At 37.4% G+C, this 19,374-nt stretch overlaps 1 protein-coding gene across 4 annotated transcripts in view; it reads right to left on the reverse strand.

Moving 5' to 3' along the window:
- DENND1B (DENN domain containing 1B) overlaps positions 1-19,374 on the reverse strand; it is a 241,859-nt gene that overhangs the window by 219,792 nt on the left and 2,693 nt on the right. For all 4 annotated transcript variants that reach the window (XM_039252678.1, XM_039252682.1, XM_039252680.1 and 1 more), the window contains exon 2: positions 19,178-19,242. In XM_039252678.1, the coding sequence (XP_039108609.1) occupies positions 19,178-19,242 (65 nt within the window). The remainder of the gene's footprint in view (positions 1-19,177; positions 19,243-19,374) is intronic.

Consider the following 19,374-nt stretch of genomic DNA (forward strand, 5'->3'; position numbering starts at 1 on the left):
TGTAAGATTTTTTTGAGCATGGAACAAGAAAATCAAGTCTAAAATGGTCATCTGAGCCCAGGTCATGGAGGGCCTAAAATAATTAGATTGTAATGTAGACCTTATACTGGAGATCAGAGTCTCTCAAACATAAGAATGTGCAGGCCCCAGTTTGAGAAAAACTGCAGTTAATGACGGAGATTGAAACCTCCTTGGCTAGACAAAGACTACCACATATACTGGTCACATGAGAAGAATGCCCAGCCCCATTCTACCAATAGTGTGAAGCTTGTTAAGGTTCCATAAAGAACATTACTGATGTATGGTAAAAACCAAAAACCTCATTTTCATCAGCAGTATCAGACTAATTCTTCAGTGAAAGTGCCAAGAATGGGGATGCCTGGGTGGCTCAGTCGGTTAAGCATCTGACTCTTGCTTTGGGCTCAGGTCATGATCTCACCATTAGTGAGTTTGAGCTCAGCGTGGGGCTTCCCACAGACAGCGTGGAGCCTGCTTGGGATTCTCCCTCTCCCTCTCCCTCTCTCTCTGCCCCTCCCCCAGCTCATGATCGCATTCTCTCCCTCCTTCTCTCTCTGCCCCTCCCCCAGCTCATGCTTTCGTGTTCTCTCTCTCTCTCTCTCTCTCAAAATGAAGTTACATAAACTTCTAAAAATATGTAAAAAAAAAAAAGCTATAGAAACTTTTTAAAAAGTGCCAAGAATGATCCTAAAAATAGAGTCTAACATGATTGAGAAGAATATTTTGCTTCGTCAATTGTGATTGGACAGAATTAACATACTCATCCACTACTCTGTGGTTTTAGTCTGCAACATCAGAAGCTATTTATTCCTATGTGTTTTCCAAGCAATTAAAATATGGTGCTATTCGACATTTAGCTTTGATTATTATTCAAGAAAAATGTTATGAATATCCAGACTTTCAGTAAGTGTGAATGATTAATACTGAATTTTACTCATTATCCTTTTTATTTAAAAAAAAATAACATTAGAATAGATGAACAGGACAATTGTTCATAATATTTATCAGAATCCATAATTAGAACTAATTACTAAAAGAATCTGCTATGCCTTAGCCTGAAATGCAAAGAAATACTTGGATAAATGCAATATATCCCTCATTAATCCATAATTATTAAAAGCATTAAATCCTGTAATTTATTCTCCTAGCATTGGAGTCAAAAGCCCTCACTGACAGATACTATATCATTATAGATTATATATATATGTATATATACGCACACATACATACATACATACACAAACACATACACACCACATAGCTATCAAAAGCATCCGACTACTTCCTCTGTGAGTTATGAAAGGGGGGTACTTACAGTTTACTTAAATTATAATAACCATTGTTTAAAAGCATATGCATATATTTTATTCTACCTATAGATCATCACAGCTTACGGTAGAAAGACAAAAATTGCTAATGTTCTCATTTTAAAGACAAACTGAGGCTCAAAGAGGTTAGGGTCAAAACATAAAGCTAGCTCTCTCTTGTCCTCTCTCTGTCCCTCCCCCACTTGCACTATCTCTGTCTCCCTCAAAATAAATAAATAAACTTTAACAAAAAACACTGGGGTGTCCGGGTGGCTCAGGAGGTTAAGAGTCCAAATTTGGCTCCAGTTATGATCTCGAAGTTCATGAGTGCTGATAGGCTCAGCCTGGAGCCTGCTTCAGATTCTATGTTTCCCTCTCTCTCTGTCCCTCCCTCCCCTTCTCTCTCTCAAAAATAAACATTAAAAAATTAAAATAAAACAAAAACATAAAGCTAGACCTCCAACCGAATTCTTCTAAATTTAGCCTAACATTACAGTTCTGCCATCCTAGTTAGCATAAAACAGCAGTGAACAAAAACAGTGAATAAAAGAGCGATTTTCTCCTCACCAAAGACACCCTAAAGAGAACAACCTAGTCTGTGTCCCGTTAATGGTTAGTGAAGAAGAATGAGAATATAAGAATCCCCTCAACCTTAGAAGCCCCCAGACCAGTTACCCACTTATCATTCCATGAAGTCATTTGCCCAGATGTCCATACAAATACTGGCATTTTCTCCATGTTATAACAAAAATAAAGTTGAGAAACACTGCTACTGAGAACTCAGGAATATATAGGATGGTCTTAAATGAATTTTTTTCATGTAAACTTCAGGAGCAACTGGGTGGCTCAGTCAATTAAGCGTCTGACTCTTGATTTTGGCTCAGGTCATGACCTTGTGGTTTGTGAGATCGAAGGACCCCACATCAGACCCCCTATGCTGACAGCTAAGCCTGCTTGAGATTTTCTCTCTCTCTCTCTCCTTTCTGCCCCTCCCCTGTTCATGGTGCACACACGTTCCCTCTCTCTATCTCTCTAAAAATAAATAAACTTAAAAGAAAATATGAACTTCATAAACTATAAAATTATCTATTAAAATATTATATTGATCATATAACAGAATCTTGCTTCAAGGTTAATTAGTGATTGCAATTCAGAGTATGGTGTCGTGGTTCTCAAGTCTTATCCATTACCAGTCATATAAAAGATAAGATTCATATTCACAACCCACTCTTATGCACATAATCCAGATTTTGTCAAAACCTAAATAAGCTTTTCAAGTAATAAACACTGGAGTAACTTCTAATCTCAGTTATTTATCCTACCAGGGGCTTATTCTGTTCTGTAGCATTGAAAGATAGCCCAAGGTTTGCATACAATTTCCAGTGCTGACTACAGCTCCACTATTCCCTTAGCATTCACTCAAGAAAGTTACACAGGTATACAAACAAGTAAGAGTGATGTCACTACTGAGATGGCTCTGAATCTGTTACACGGTTTAATCATTCACACATTGCAATAGTTACTATTAGTTTATACAGAACTCATAACCCATTGCAAAATACTTCACAACTGGTAACATTTCCATTGAGAACTCTTCACAGATAAAACATTACCCTTAATCTCATCTCAACAACACCCTGTCAGACAAGTGAACCCTTGTTAGTTTATTTCCATTCTAATTACCTTGTAGCTTGTCAATATGAACTCTTAGAAGATAAAAGTTTTTATCTGTATAGTGTTTTTCAGTAAAATTTATAAAACACTTCGTGTCATTTTGTATTTGACTCTCATGAACAATTCTTGAGCTGTGCGTTGCAAACTTTTTACAACCGTGAAAAGTAAAATTAATAGAAGTGCAATGGCTCGACCCAGTAATACAACTAATAAGCGCAAAGCCAGGACCAAAAGCCATTTTTCAACTCTTAGTCTAGTATCTTTCCACTCCACCAGAATGTTTATAAGGTAGATACTGTTTTATTCATAAGGTGATTCCAGATTTTAGGCTTTTAAAAAATCATGTCATCAAACCCATTTATTTCTCTTCACTTTGAAAGACAGTGACCTATTCACATTCAATCAAACAGTAAGAATTAGTCTGTCTTGAGAGTTCCCACAGTTACCTTTCATAATAACAGGCATATCTCATTTTATTGTGCTTTGCTTTACTGCACTTGCCAGATACTGAGTTTTTACAAGCTGAAGGTTTGTTGCAATCTTGTGTCAAGCAAGTGTATTTGTGCCATTTCTCCAACAACATTTGCTCACTTTATATCTCTGGGTCACATTTTGGAAATTCTCACAGTATTTCAAACTTTTTTGTTCTTGTTATATTTGTTATCACGATTTGTTATCAGTGACCTTTGACGTTACCATAGCCATCGTCTAGGGGCTCCACAAACCGCAGCCATGTAAGACAGCAAACTCAACAGGTAAACGTTGAGTGTGTTCTGACTGCTCTGCCAACGGGCTGTTCCCCCATTTCTCTCCCTATCCTTAGGCCTCCCAGTTCCCTGAGACACAATATTGAAATCAGGTCAGTTATAACCCTACAATGGACTCTAAGTGTTTAAATGAAAGAGAGGGTCACACGTCTCTCACTTTTTTTTCTCTTTGCAACTCTAATTTATTTGGAATCATTGTAAAGGAAGCAAATGATCCATTCCCCTGTCCAAATGTCCGAGGTCTTTGGTTTTTTTTTTTTTTTTTTTTTACAAATAGTTTATTGTCAAATTAGTTTCCACATAACACCCAGTGCTCATCCCCACAAGTGCTCTCCTCCATGCCCATCCCTCCTACCCCCCACATCCATCAGTCCTCAGTTTTTGTCAGCATTCAAGAGTCTCTCATGGTTTGCCTCTCTCCCTTTCCCCCATCATTTCCCCCCTTCTTCTCCCCCTTGTTCCTCAGTTAAGTTCCTCCTAATCCTCCTATACGTGCAAACATGATATTTGTCCTTCTCTGCCTGACTTATTTCACACGTCTCTCACTTTAAATCAAAAGCCAGACATGATTAAGCTGAGTGAAAAAGGCATGTCTAAAGCCAAGAGAGACTGAAAGCTAGGCCTCTTGAGACAAACAGCAAGTCGTGAATGCAAAAGAAAAGCTCTTAAAGGAAATTAAAGATGCTACTCCAGTGAACACACAAATGATAAAGCAACACTGCCTTATTGCTGACACAGAGAAAGTTTTAGATCAAACCAGCCACAACATTCCCAGAAGCAAAAGCCTAATCCAGAGCAAGGCCCTAACTTGCATTCTCTGAAGGCTGAGAGAGGTGAGGTACCTGTGGAAGAAAAGTCTGAAGCTAGCAGATGCCGGTTCATAAGGCTTTAGGAAAGAAGTCACCTCCATAACATAAAAGTGCAAGGCGAAGCAGCCAGTGCTGATATAGAAGCCGCAGCAAGTTATCCCGAAGATCTAGCTAACGTAATTAATGAAGGTGGCTACATTAAACAACATATTTTCAATGTGGACAAACCCACTGTATACTGGAAAAAGATGTCATATAAAACTTGAAGAGACAGAGAAAAGAAATCAATGTCTGCCTTCAAAACTTCACAGGACACACTGACTTGTTAGAGGCTAAGGCAGCTGGTGACTAAGTTGAAGCCAATGCTCACTTACCATTCTAAAAATCCTATGGCCCTTAGGTATGATGCTAAATCTACTTTGCCTGTGCTCTAGAAATGGAAAAACAAAGCCTGGATGACAGCACATCTGTTGATAACACAGCTTGCTGAATACTTTAAGCCACTGTTGAGACCTACTGCTCAGAAAAAAAAGATTCCTTCCAAAATATTGGTGTCCTCTGACAATGTACCTGGCCACCCAAGAGCTCTAACAAAGATGTACAACAAGATTAGTGTTGTTTTCATGCCAGCTAACACAGCATCCATTCTGCAACTCATGGATCAAAAATGTAATTTTTACTTTCAAGTTTTATTATTTAAGGAATACATTTCATAAAGTAGATGCCATATACAGTTATACCTCTGAACTGGGCAGAGTAAAGTGAAAATCTTCTGGAACAGATTCACCATTCTAGTTGCCTATAAGAACATTCATGATTCATGAAGAGATTAAAATATCAACATTAACAGGAATTTGGAAGAAGGTGATTCTAACTCTCACAGATGACGTTGAGAGGTTCACGACTTCAGTGGAGGAAGTAACTGCAGACGTGATGGAAAAAGTAAGAGAACTGGAATTAGAAGTGGGGCCTGAAGATGGGACTGAATTGTTGCAATCTCATGATCAAACTCTAATATGGACGAGCAAAGAAAGTGGTTTCTTGAGATGTAGAAACTAGTCCTGGTAAGTTGCTGTTAAGATTGTTGAAATCACAACAAAGGATTTAGGATATTATGACATTAGGTTATCAGGACAGCAAAGGATATTATATAAACTTAGTTGATAAAGAAGCAACAGAGTATGAGAGGATTCACTCCAATCTGGAAAGAAGTTCTACTGTAGGTAAAGTTCTATCAAACAGCATCACATTCTACAGAAAAATTATTAGTGAAAGGAAGAGTCAATCAGTGCAGCAAACATCAGTTGTCTCATTTTGAGAAAGTGCCACAGCCACCCTAACCTTCAGCAACCACCACACTGGTCAGTCAGCAGCCATCAACATCTAAGCAAGACTGTCCACCAGCAAAAGGAGTGGGACTCCTGAAAGCTCAAATGGTGGTTAGCAATTTTTAGCAACATTTTTTTTACTTAAAGCATATCCGTTGGTTTTTTAGACATAATGCTATTTCACACTTAACAGAATACAGCTTGGGTAGACATAACTTTTACATCCACTGGAAGCCAAAAATTTCATCTAACTTTATTTTGATAGTTGCTTTATTATGGTGGTGTGACCAGAATCCACATTATCTTTGAGATATGCCTGTATCTACCCTTCCTCTTCCAGCTTTCCTTCTCTTTTCATTAGAAAAACAAAAACGGTGCAGGGGAGTTGGATGGGAAGATGGGATGAGTGATGGGCATTAAGGAGGGCACTTGTGATGAGCACTAGGTGTTGTATATAAGTGACGACTCACTAAATTCTACTCCTGAAACCAATAGTAGACTATATGTTAACTAACTTGAATTTAATGTTTTTTTATTTATTTCTAGAAGAGAGAGAGAGAGACAGCGTGAGCAGGGGAGGGTCAGAGAGAGAGGGAGTCACAGACTGAAACAGGCTCCAGGCTCTGAGCTGGCAGTCAGCACAGGGCCCGACGCGGGGCTCGAACCCACAAACCGCGAGATCATGACCCAAGCGAAAGCCGGACGCTTAACCGACTAAGCCACCCAGGCGCCCCAGAATTTAAATAAAATCTTAGAAGAAAAAAAGTTCAAAGGACACTCTATATGAGAATAAGAGAATAACTTTTTCCAAAGAAATATTTCCTTAAACAAGAAAGATTTTTTAAAACCAAACAAAAGAAATAACAAAAAAAGTAATAAGAAGCAAAGTACAGTTAAAAGTAAAAGTTAAAGAATAAGCTAAAATAGTTAAATACATATATAAAAACATTAAAGGTCTAATGAAAGAAGAGTAAATACTAAATATACCAAAAAGTCAAAGTGAAACAGGCAAAAAATACAAATTCCAAAATGTAACACCTCCATGCAGATGGCATGAGGTTGTGCATACAGGTAGCAGGCCTCCAAGGGGCCAATTTGTTGATTACAGATGCCAAAAGTAGAAAATGGAGTCTTCAGTCTTTCCCTTAGTTGCAGAAGATTCAACACTCTTGTCCTTTTGGGTTAAAAATATCTGTGTGGGAGGAAAGTATCTCTTAAAGAGCACTTAGCTCTAGTTTAGTCATCTCTTCCAACCCATAAATCAAGCAAAAGCCACCCATCATCTATTCTCTTCAACCCTAGCCTTTAAAGTAGAACTTTAACTCAGAATAAGTATTGTCAAGTCCTTTATTAACAATATATAAATATTTTTTGTGTTCTGACCAAATTAAATTCAGCCATATCTAAAAAGGTAAATTCTGGTCATATTTAAAAGTATGTTTTAAAGTAAATATAAATTGTATACATTAAATCTGCCATATATATTAAATATAATAGAAACCATACATTTTCAAAGAATGAAAATACCATAAAAATATAAACTATAAACTACACTAAATATAATTTAGTCTTACTTTAAGGATTTAGAAGGCAATTCAGAAGTATTTAATAATTTCATATTCAATACTGTGACCACCATTTCACAAGTAATAAAATAGTAGTATATAAGCTTTAAAGCAGAAAATTTGATATGAGGGCCATCCCTCTTCTTTCCATATCCATCTATGAAAAAGATGATCATTGCTTAGAGAATACCTGAGGGAGAGGAATCAAAAAACATTGCCAAAAGATTTTATAAATTCTCAAATCAAGTAAACTATAAGTAGATGGATTTCATAATGGCTTTATAAAGAATTCTGGACTGGCAGCACAGAGCTTGCTTGGAATTCTCTCTCTCCCCTGACCCCACCTCAAAATGAATAAATAAACAGTTAAAAAAAAAAAAAGAATTTTGGATAGGTACATCAGCCTCAAAGGCCAAATTTAGGACAATAATACATAAAACGTATTGAAGATTCATTTACATCTTCAACTATTAAGCTAAAAATGAAGTAAATATTTACAAATTAAGATTCTAACTTTCAACTAGTATTCAATTTTAATATTTCCACTTTTTAGACTAAACACCGTCACAAATACGACAGTAACCATTAAGAACTTGGAAACTAGCATTTTTGTACATAAAAATTCTCAGCTTACTATTGTTGCAAGAACACATCTAAATCTATAACACAGTGAGTACAACCAACACATAATCTTGGTGCAAGTGTATTGCCCTTATTGTCAGTAAATATTCTGTAGATATGCATTACCAAAATCACACTCTATAGCAAAACCACCATTTCAAAATTTAGTTCTCACTTTCTCTGTAGTGATAAGAAACAAAGTAAAAAGAGATAATGCATTATTCTCTCAAAATCAAATAATTAATCTCATTAATCATTTTTAAGTACTAAACAAAATATTATTTTAATTTCTATAAAAGAGTAACAGTGACCAAGACGTTGAAAAAAAATTCCCCAAACATTAAACAACTTCCTCTTCCAAAAACAAAAAAAAAAGAAAAAGAAAAAACCACACACACAACTTCCTCTTCCAAAACATCATATCCAAAATACACTGGAATCTCAAAACAAACAAACAAAAAAAAACATTTAAGAGTCCTTTCTGAACCATATACAAGTTTATTTCATAACAACTGTACTTTTAACACAGAGACCTTGAGGACATACAGTGTGCCAGTGTATTAAAACACACCTGGACTTATTTTAGGTTTCATTTCAACCAATGTCTCCTACACGCATTCCTAAATTATTTCAAATAATCTCTGATCAAAATTAATAAGAAGGCTAAATTTTATAATCGCCCAGCTGACAGAAATTTAAAGGACAGCTTAATTTTAATTAATGATATATTTGGATACTACACACATCCTTATGCTTGGTGCATTTCTGCTACCAAACCAAGACATATTATTTTTGAAATGACTAATTTCTGGACACTTACACATTTGCAGAAGACCATCAGATGTTCTAAACTGATAGCTCTACTCTTTATTTTCAGATTCAAATGATAAATAAGAAGGAACTGAAAGAGGAAAAGGCTCTATCTGATCTTCACCAGTTCTGCCTACTAAGTTAAAGAGTTTGTGGTTTATCAACACAGTTCTAATTTAAAAAAAAAAAAAAAAAGCTGTTTTAAATACAGCATCAATGGCTTGTGATATAAAAATCTATGGCCTTTCAAAGTTCTTTTACATTAAAGTTTTTCTAAAAGTTTAAGAAATATAAAATAGGTATTGAAAATACAGCACAATCTTTTACTAATTTCACTTTAATAGCAGAATATAACTTAACAAGTAATAATTGAGTATCACGCACATGGAAGACACTGCAAATCCGCAAGAGATCCAAAGAGATCCTTATCCTCAAAAACCTAAAATCCAGTGGTTGGCATAAATCAGGGTGATAAAGATCAAGTTTGAGACAGAATATAACTGCCACAAAACAGTTATCAAAAGGATTAACACTCAGCAGCTTCTTTTTATATATTTTACTTCTGTAGCTTCACTTCTACACATTTCACAGTTCAAAGTTGTTATACTTTTAAAGAAATGAATTTACCAATAATTATTAAATTTTCAATACCTTTTACAATTTCCATTTCTTTTCTTTAAAAGCTATTTCAGTAGCTTGAAAATAGTGCTTCAACATTCAACAAATATACACTGAACACACTCCTTGGGTCAGAGCTGTTTTGGGCTCTGAGTCAACCAAACTAAACCCAAACAACCCCCTGCCAAGGCAGATTACACCGTAATACAGAGTGCTTCTTGATCATCTTCATTAGATATAAGTGTTTATACCAAAAGCAATATATTCTTTACTCTTATTCACTTCAGATTTCACAGATGAAGTAAAACTACAACTTCAGAAATAGTCTGGCACCCAACTGACAGCTGACAAGATAGATTCTAACTGTCTCTCCCGCCATCACCTCAGAACTATCCCTGACTCACCCCTGTCTCCTCTCTCACACTGTCCCCTATGTCCCCCACACACAGCTGAGTTAGGTCCCTCTTCATAGTCCTCTACACTGTGCAAACTCTCAAACAGCCCTTCCTACCCTGTTACAATCACTGATTTGAAACTCCACGAATGTCATCTTTTTAACTGCTTTTCATCTGTGCTGGACACTCAGAAACATTCAATGAATGAACAAAAGAGAGCTGAATGTCTAATACAGTGTTTATGCTCGTCTTCTCATCGTCAACTTTTGATGTCTATTAAAAATTAATATTATAACAACTCAGGTCAAGCCAGAATTAGTCGGGGATTTCCTAAAAGGGCGGCTTTTCAAAATTGCTGAGGAAAATTTCAACGCTATTTTTAAAAGATGGCTATTGTATTTGAAAGACAACGCGATATAATTGTTGATTCAGGCTCTAGAATCAAAAATACAGGTTCAAATATTAATTCCACCTCTTAGAGCTGTGTGACGTCGGCAAGCTATTTAACTTTTCTGAGCCTCCATTTCCTCATCTTTAAGAAAAGGTTTACAGTCCCTATTTCATATGGTCGCCATGAGGATAAGCTAGAAATGTAGGCTATAAGCACCTTTACTGATGTAAATACTAAAATGTAATTGTTTATTACTATTTCTATGAAACATCTAAATAGATGCCTAATCAGAAAAAAATAAATCAACAAATAAGGCTTTATAACCATACGCTACATACAGCTTTATTTTACTAACTGAAAACATAAACAAAAAATAATCTTACTGGAATTCACTGAACAAATACATAAATCTACTTACACACTTATTAAAGCTGTTAATCACAAATTACAAATGGAGTGTCAATATAGATGGGGGAAGAAATGGCAAAACCTAACTAGAAACTGACAGAGGTACATTCGGATCTTTAGTTCAGAGATCTTCCCACGATAAGCCAACTGCACCTTTTTAATTAATTTGACTTTATAAGGCTTTCTTTAAAATGAAAATGTTCCCTTGAGGGCTCTCTATCAGTTGTTCACACCTCACTGTGAATTACTTTAATCAGATAAATACATTAAGTAACACCAGCTACTTAAAGAAATTGTTATTTGAAGAGTAGTGAGAAGAGGGGTAGCTTTAAAACTAGTGTGCTTGGCATGGAGTAGGCCTGTTTAATGCTCCTAGCAAGCATCTTTATGCAGTCACGGGACAGCATGATGACAGTGGCACCCGTAATTCTAAGGACCATCAAAGCCAATTCTCCTCTACTGGGTGGTACGAGGTGTTCTTTAAGGAAACTTCCAGTTTTATTATTCCATTGTTCTCTTCTGCAGTACACCATAAGACCCCACATAGTATGAACTTCCTTAAATACTTCTAAAAAAAAAAATCAATTGAAAAGTAACTTTGACTGAACCCCACAAAGCAAAAATGACTGAACCACCAGAGAAGCATGAAACAACACACCCTTTTCTACAGATAAAATTAAATCACTACCTGGAATAAGTCAACTTATCCTTAATTTATATAAGCTGAGAGTCTAACTATACCCAAAATAAATACAAAAGGAAAACTATTCAACTTAACAACATAGGGGAACACCAGAGTATTTTAGGGGGTTCTCAAAGCTATCTGTAATACTTTCTGGCTCAAGTAAAAAATACCTTTAAAAAAAGAATCTCTCCCAGTTTCTCTAATATTACTTGAGCATAACCCTAGGAGTTTGAAAATGGAAAAAAAAAATCTGAAAGTTAAATATTAAGAAGTATTTCCAGGGAAGAAAGATTATTTTGGAACTGATGGAGAACATACTTCACACTTAATGCCTTTGATTTTCATTGTTATTTAAAATAATACTCTGGCTGTCTGCTTAAAGTATCCCAAAAATGCCTATTGTTAATACTGTACTTACACTTTACAGTGTATATTTTAGGGGCGCCTGGGTGGCTAAGCTGGTTGGGTGTCCGACTTTGACTCAAGTCATGATCTCATGGTTCATGGGTTTGGGCCCTGCATCAGGCTCTGTGCATCAGGGGCACCTGGGTGGCTCAGCTGGTTGGGTGTCCAACTTTGGCTCAAGTCATGATCTCATAGTTCATGGGTTTGGGCCCCGCATCAGGCTCTGTGCTGAACGTTTGCCCAGAGCCTGGAGGCTGGTTTGGATTCTGTGTCTCTTCTCTCTGCCCCTCCTTCACTCATGCTCTCTCAAAAATAAGTAAATCTTTAAAAAAATTTTTTTTAAATATATTTTAAAAGGTAAATTATTGTCTGCCACCTTGCAAATCAAACATAAAAATCTGGAGGCAAAGAAAGGGGGATATTATTTGAGTCTAAGAAAATCCTCCCAACAAGAGATTATTAAGAGAATATGAGGAATGTATCACCTTGAAGGTAAAGGAAACAAGACTGTTGCAGGGAAAAACCTTGAACAAACTTGTGGCCCTGTGGCAACACGGCAGTGCCCGGGCAATAGTCCTCAGCGCACCACTGTGAAGGAGAGGGCAGCAGAGGCACCGTCCCCCACATGGAACAGTGCACATTCAACATTAAAACCCAAGAAGTGACCTTGGATTAAAGCAGCAAAACTGAAGAACATGTGAACTTATCAGTACCTAACGCAATATGTCATAATCAAACTACTAAAATCAAACTCTGCAGCACCCCTATTATCAGTCAACAAACACTGAACATTGAAACCTGACTTGCTTTTTACACTTGCAGGCAGCTATGTCAAGGAGCACATAATGCTCCAAAGCACAGCATAAAAGTACAGTTATTCCTAAATCTTCTATAATAAAACAAAAAATGGCATACCTCAAAGATATAGTTCCAAAGAACCACATTAAATTTTATCCCTGGTTAGCAAATATGGGAAAATAGTTTCATTTTCTTCAACAATCTATGATGTAAAGGCAATAATATTTGGAGTCACAATGACTCTAAATTATTCCCGTGCATCTAGATGGAGAAGGACAGCTCTGCAGCGAACACAAAGCCAGAGCCAAAACATGAAAACCGCACTTTACTCACAGATTTTTCTTCCATGTTGGGCAATATGAAAAGTCTGCTAGAGCACTTTACTATATGTATGCTTCATCAAAGTTCTACTTTCTAAATGTTAGGGTTTTATTGGGGTTTGGGTAGGTGTGGATGGGTATAAATGGGCTTTAAGGTAGACTCCAAAGCACACATATATAGCAATCGTCCCAATAAATCTTATGTTGGGAGAAGAGAGCAAGCAGATGTAGGTCCTGAATGGAAAGAGCTTAAGCACAGAGTATCCCAAAATAAGCCCCTGGTCCAAGATATACATGGTCATCTATTTCTATTGTCCCTGCTTTTGTCATACCAGCACAAATTTAAGATCACTTCTACAACAAGTAGCTCTCAGTAAATTAATCTGATCAACATTTATTTGACCAATGGCCAGGGCCTATGCTAGGTCCAATTTCTTCTATTCATTCTGTACATATTCACTTAACATGCCAGGTACAGTGCTAAGGTTCCCCCCCCCCCAAAGATACAAATTAATAATGGCCCAGTTCTTTTTTTTAATAATTTTTTTAATGTTTTCATTTATTTCTGAGAAATAGCGTGAGCAGGGGAGGGTCAGAGAGAGAGGGAGATACAGAATCCGAAGCAGGCTCCAGGCTCTGAGCTGGCTGTCAGCACAGAGCCCGACACTGGGCTTGAACCCACGAAATGCAAGATCATGACCTGAACCAAAGTGGGACGCTTAACCGAGCCACCCAGGCGCCCCAAGACCCAGTTCTTAAACAATTTATTTTAAGCAGGGCAGACACTCAGACCCAGCTGCACGTCTACATACTACTATATCAGACATATCTACAGGAGCAGTAAATGCTAAAATACAGGCAGAAGTAAATACAGTGGATTCTGGGTCAACAGCATCCCGACAGGATCACTTTTGCATTCATCAAATACAAAAGTGAGCTTAGAAATACCCTTTCTTGGGGTGCCTGGGTGGCTTAGTCGGTTAAGCATCCGACTTTCACTTAGGTCATGATCTCGCAGTTCGTGGGTTCAAGCCCCGCATCGGGCTCTGTGCTGACTGCCAGCTCAGAGCCTGAAAACTGTTTCAGACTGTGACTCCCTCTCTCTCTGACCCTCCCCTGCTCACGCTGTCTCTCTCTCTCTCCTAGAAATAAATAAAACATTAAAAAAACATTAAAAAAAAAAAAAGAAATACCCTTTCTTGGGGCACCTGGGTAGCTCAGGCAGTTCAGCGTCTGACTTGGGCTCAGGTCATGATCTCACAGTTCGTGGGTTTGAGCCCCACATCAGTCTCTTTGCTGACAGTTAGCTCAGAGCCTGGAGCCTGCTTCAGATTCTGTATCTCCCTCTCTCTCTGACCCTCCCGTGCTCACGCTGCCTTTCTCTCTCAGAAATAAAAAAACATTAAAAAATTTAAAAAAATAGAAATACCCTTTCTTGTGAAGGGCATGGGGGTTAGTAAGTTAGGATTCTCTGGCCTAAGGTTCTCATTTAAGAAAAGAGTAAGAGGCAGTTAAGCTGTTTAACATAACTAGAGATCAGAAAGGGGGATAACTTGATACTGAGTTGGATGGGTTTATAAAGTAAAAAGTCAGTAGCAAAGGGAGATTTGTTTAAGAGAAATTAGGAAAGGAGAAAGGAATATAGAAAACAAAATTTGCTAAAGATGTGTGAAAACTACTAATAAATAACTAGAGCTATTAAATCAAAGATTCACTGGGGCAGCTGGGTGGCTCAGTCGGTTAAGTATCCCACTTCAGTTTAGGTCATGATCTCACAGTTCGTGTGTTCAAGCCCTGCATCGGGCTCTATGCAGACAGCATGGAGTCTGGAGCCTGCTTCAGATTCTGTGTCACCTTTTCTCTGCCCCTCCCCGACTTATGCCCTGTCTTTCTGTTTCTCAAAAGTAAAATAACATTAAAAAGAAATTAAAAGATTCATCAAACACAGAGACAAACATCTTAAAAAAAGAATGGTGTGGGGAAGGGGGATATCCTGAGCCAGCATCAATAACCACAAAGGAAAAGCTCAGTAATTTTTTATGTGGAATTACCCTGGATTCATTAATTTCAGGGAAAACACTGTATTCCTGTTTAAAAAAATATATACCTGCACCACATGTAGTTTATACCCTAATATTTCCTTGCATGGTAACAATGCAGCCTGTCCTGGCTGATTTGAGGTTACTATACAATGAGAGGCAATAGAGCAGAATTTTAAAATTAGATTAAGTCTATTAAAAAGCAGATTAAAATACAGACTCTGGAGTGAGACTAATCAGACTCTGTAGTGAGACTACTTGGGCAAGTTTCTTCATTTCTCTGTGTTTCGGTTACCTCATGTGCAAAATGAAGATAAGCACCTCCTTCCCTTAGGATGTTCATGAGATTTATATAGTTAGCACACGCAGAACAGCTAGAATTGGGCACCGCACAAAGTGCTATGTGAGTATTAGCAGTCGTGCTGCTGCTGCTGCTGCTGCTGCTGCTGCTGCTGCTGCTGCTGCTGGAGGTAGAGCTCTCAACAAAATGTAAAAGAGAAAGCTAGAGTACCATGGCCACTGCCTGAAAGAAAAAACCCTAAGAGGAGGCATCTTCAACTCGGCATTGAGGAAGTGTTACTTTTCGGTTCCCTGAAGTCCTGAATCACTTTGGGGAATGTAGGGGCAGTGTGGTAACAATAAATTCTGCTATTAGAATTGAGGAGAGGCCATCACTGCTGGCTGTACTTTGCTGACTGCTGGGAAATATGAAAGACAGCAAAGAGAAGAGCGACAATAGCAATTCCCTTGGAAATTTACCAGGAAGAGTATTAAGATCTAAATTCCGGCACTTCACTCTTGGATAGTTGCAGCAGAAGTTACTAGGGGAGTTGTCCCGCCTGGGAAACATCCATGAAAATATGGGCCAACCAATGTGTCACACACCATAAGCACCAATTCTACTAACACCAGGGGACACAATAGAGAAACACTACCAACTACTCTCATGGCAATTTTTTAATTGGGGAGGCCTCCATATGACACTATTTCTCAGTGTTTGAGATGTGTTGTCAAAAAATCAACATCATGTCTTCGAAGCAAGCTCAAATAGCAATCAATCAGATGACGATCACCCCTTTATCAGAGCTGGCTATATTAAGTTATATTTCAGCAACTAATACCATTTCAAGTAACCAACTAAAACTTAAATAGTAATTGGTCTCTGAAGATTTTTGTGAAGTAAACTGTACAAGATAAAAGAACTTTAAACCTATTAGAAAGTGAACAAGAGAAACATGCCAACTATCTTCATGCAATATCACCAATCTTAGCATAAAACAAGTTTACCCTGAACATAGCATTTTCTACTGGATCAAAAGATAATCTTCAAAAAATAAACTAATATTCTAAGAAGTGCAGAGAGCATGTTAATGGATTTCCCAACATCTGTTCCTAGCCAGTTGTTTAGTAATAATCAATCATGATAATTGCCACTTGCCACTTGCCACTCATCCCTCTACCACTACTCCACCAATGATTATTTTTGGAGCGGTTAGGCCCATGCCAACTGAGGCCACTGAGATCCAATGCTGTGGAAGTTTCTGGGAAAGAAATGTTCTGGCTCTAAACAGAGTTCCATGAAAAGCCAGTGTCTGTTACTCCCAAGGTCATAACAGAGAAAGTAGAGTTCCAAATTCTCTTGACAACCACCCTATAACCAGGAATTTAAATCTTTAAGGATACCACTATGAGTGGCAGAGCTGAGACGCAGAAAGAACCTGGATCTTTGATGACCCTACTTCCAGACTTCCTCTTATATGAACTATCAAGTTCACTCATTACTTAAATTGGTTTTACATTTGTGCCCCAAACATCTTAACTTACACATTTTGTTTTCCAGGCTTATTACTGTATAAGAATGTCATCATCTTCGTTTAAAGACTAGCAAAAAACAAAACAACAACAACAAAAACTATCCTATTTTAAACAAACTGATGCATATATCAGATTCATTAAACCAAACAGGTTTTATTGACAGTTAAATAGGAATATTCCAGTAACTCTCTTAAATAATTTCTGGTCATTTTCCCTTTAATGTTTATCAATAAAGTAGAAAATTAATAAAAACATTTAGAAACATAAAACTCTCAATCTAACAAAATTTTAGTTATAGAGTGGCATTACTTTTTAAAGCACAAAAAGTATAACTTTTTAGACCCAAAAAGATTAGTCATAGTCATACTATTTAAGTCACAATTTTAAAAAAGACAGTTTCTTATGCCTTTAATATAGTTGACTTCAGCTTTTTTAAAAATCTTTAGAGGTGAGCCTGGGTGGCTCAGTTGGTTAAGCATCCAACTTCAGCTCAGGTCATGATCTCACGGTTCATGAATTCAAGCCCCATGTCGGGCTCTGTGCTGACAGCTCAGAGCCTGGAGCCTGCTTCAGATTCTATGTCTCCCTCTCTCTCTACCCCTCCCCCACTCATGCTCCATCTCTCTGTTTTTAAATAACATTTAACTAACATTTTTAAATAAATGTTAAAAAAATTGTTTTTAAATCTTTAGAATTTGCTGCCCAGGAGTCATATTAATGGAATACATGGGTGGAATGGATTCATTGCAACCTACAGAGAGGCTAAAGTGTTTATTTTAGCCATTTGTCATATTCCCAACTTCACTCTGCTCGATAAACTATTAAAATACAAATGAAGAGGTTTCTAATTAGTGATTTAAACAATAACAGCAAAAAGGCAAGTAAGGAATAAAAGAAGGGCAGAAGTAGAAGATAAAAACTGGAATAACTAGTTCCTAAAAAAATGGCAAAGGGCAAAGGGAGGAAGGAAGGAGCAAAACACTCAGAAGTCATTATGGAAAGGTCACAATCTCTGTGACACGTGATACAGATCAGTGTTATATAAGCCAGATTGATCCTTGTAACAAAATCACTTTGGCATGCATTTAAAATTATAAAGTAATTATGTTTTCCAAAGGAATTCAGCCTGTTTTACAAACACATCAGGTGAGGATTACCCACCTTAGCCAATGTTATGGCAAAGGTATTCTGAAGACTTATTCATACCATAAATACACTAAAGAACAGATTTAAATTGGAGCTGAAAAAATAATGTATCCATTTCAGTCTTCAAAGAGAACTTAGCTGTGCCTGGAAAGAACATAAACAGACTAACTTTAATACATGTAGGAAAACAAAAGATAACCTTTTTAATTTGAAAAAGCTCCCTACAACCTAGGTAGGCTCCCTCCTTGCCTGGGGACAAACCTGATCACAGCCATAGTTCATAGAGGCCAGAAGGATAGTAGGCACGGCTGGTGGGGTCAGGCACATGTGTGACTTTGTACCTAAAATTAGCCAGGTCCATTTCACCACAAGCTGGGTTGGGCTCCTCTATTTTAAGGTGTGCAGCTCCAAATTGCTGAAGAGCGTATAATTGCTGGCCAGATTCTAGGGCTAAGAGTGTCGGCAGACCTTGGACCAAGTCTTTAGAGTGGGCAAGTACTCTCCACAAAATCCCACACTTAATCACCATGATTTACCTACAATCTGAGTACACTATAAGTGAAATCACACACTGCAGAGATATCCATGAAAACACACCACACAAGGGCACATCAAAAGGGAAGTAAGAGAGAGAGTTCTTCGTTTGTACCACACCTCCCCCCCGATGCATGCATATTGCATATAACAAACTGGCGGGGAAAAAACTGACAAAAGTGTTCTTTTCAGGAAATAATATAGAACTGAAAGCTCAAACCATTCCAAGTAATGTCACACTATTATTTACCTCCCTCAGAAAGTGCTTTGCTCCTGGAGTAAATCCAACAGAAGGGGCTACTCAAGTCTGCACTCTGCATTCCGGAAACCTTAGAAGGGGCCTGGTGTGGCTCCCATCATCCTGGCAGGAGAATTTCCACTAATGTTTAAAAAAGGAGCTAAGTTTTCAAAGACAAATGGAAGAAAATGACAAGTGTGCCCTACTGTCAAAACTAATCATCATTCTGCCAACAGATGGTAAAGCTGAGTTCCATGGCCTTAATGTACACCTGAAAATTAAGCTCTATAGGCAACATTCGTGATTCCTACAATCTCATGGCAAAGACCTAGCATCTATTTTATTAACAGCAGCTTAAGAGGCTACATTCAGAACATACATTTAGTACCACCATTATCCCAATACCATTATGTTCTAGTAGTCTACCACACTAACACTTATTATTGATAGACTCAACTATTTTAAGAACTAACAAAATACACATACCTTCATTTTCAGAGGCATGACACTTCACGTTCAATACCAAGTCAAAGGTCCTCTCTGGATTTTCCCTAAAAGAAAAAAGAATTTTGTTATATTTAGAACAAATCAATATCTCTGCAGAGTTTATGTTTTCTTAACTCAAAAAACTAATCTTGTTCTCGATGCAATATATTCCATTAAACTAGATGAGCACAATGTAG

Source organism: Hyaena hyaena, unplaced genomic scaffold, assembly GCF_003009895.1.
Source record: "Hyaena hyaena isolate Hyena2069 unplaced genomic scaffold, ASM300989v1 scaffold_429, whole genome shotgun sequence".
Taxonomy (NCBI): Eukaryota; Metazoa; Chordata; class Mammalia; order Carnivora; family Hyaenidae; genus Hyaena; species Hyaena hyaena.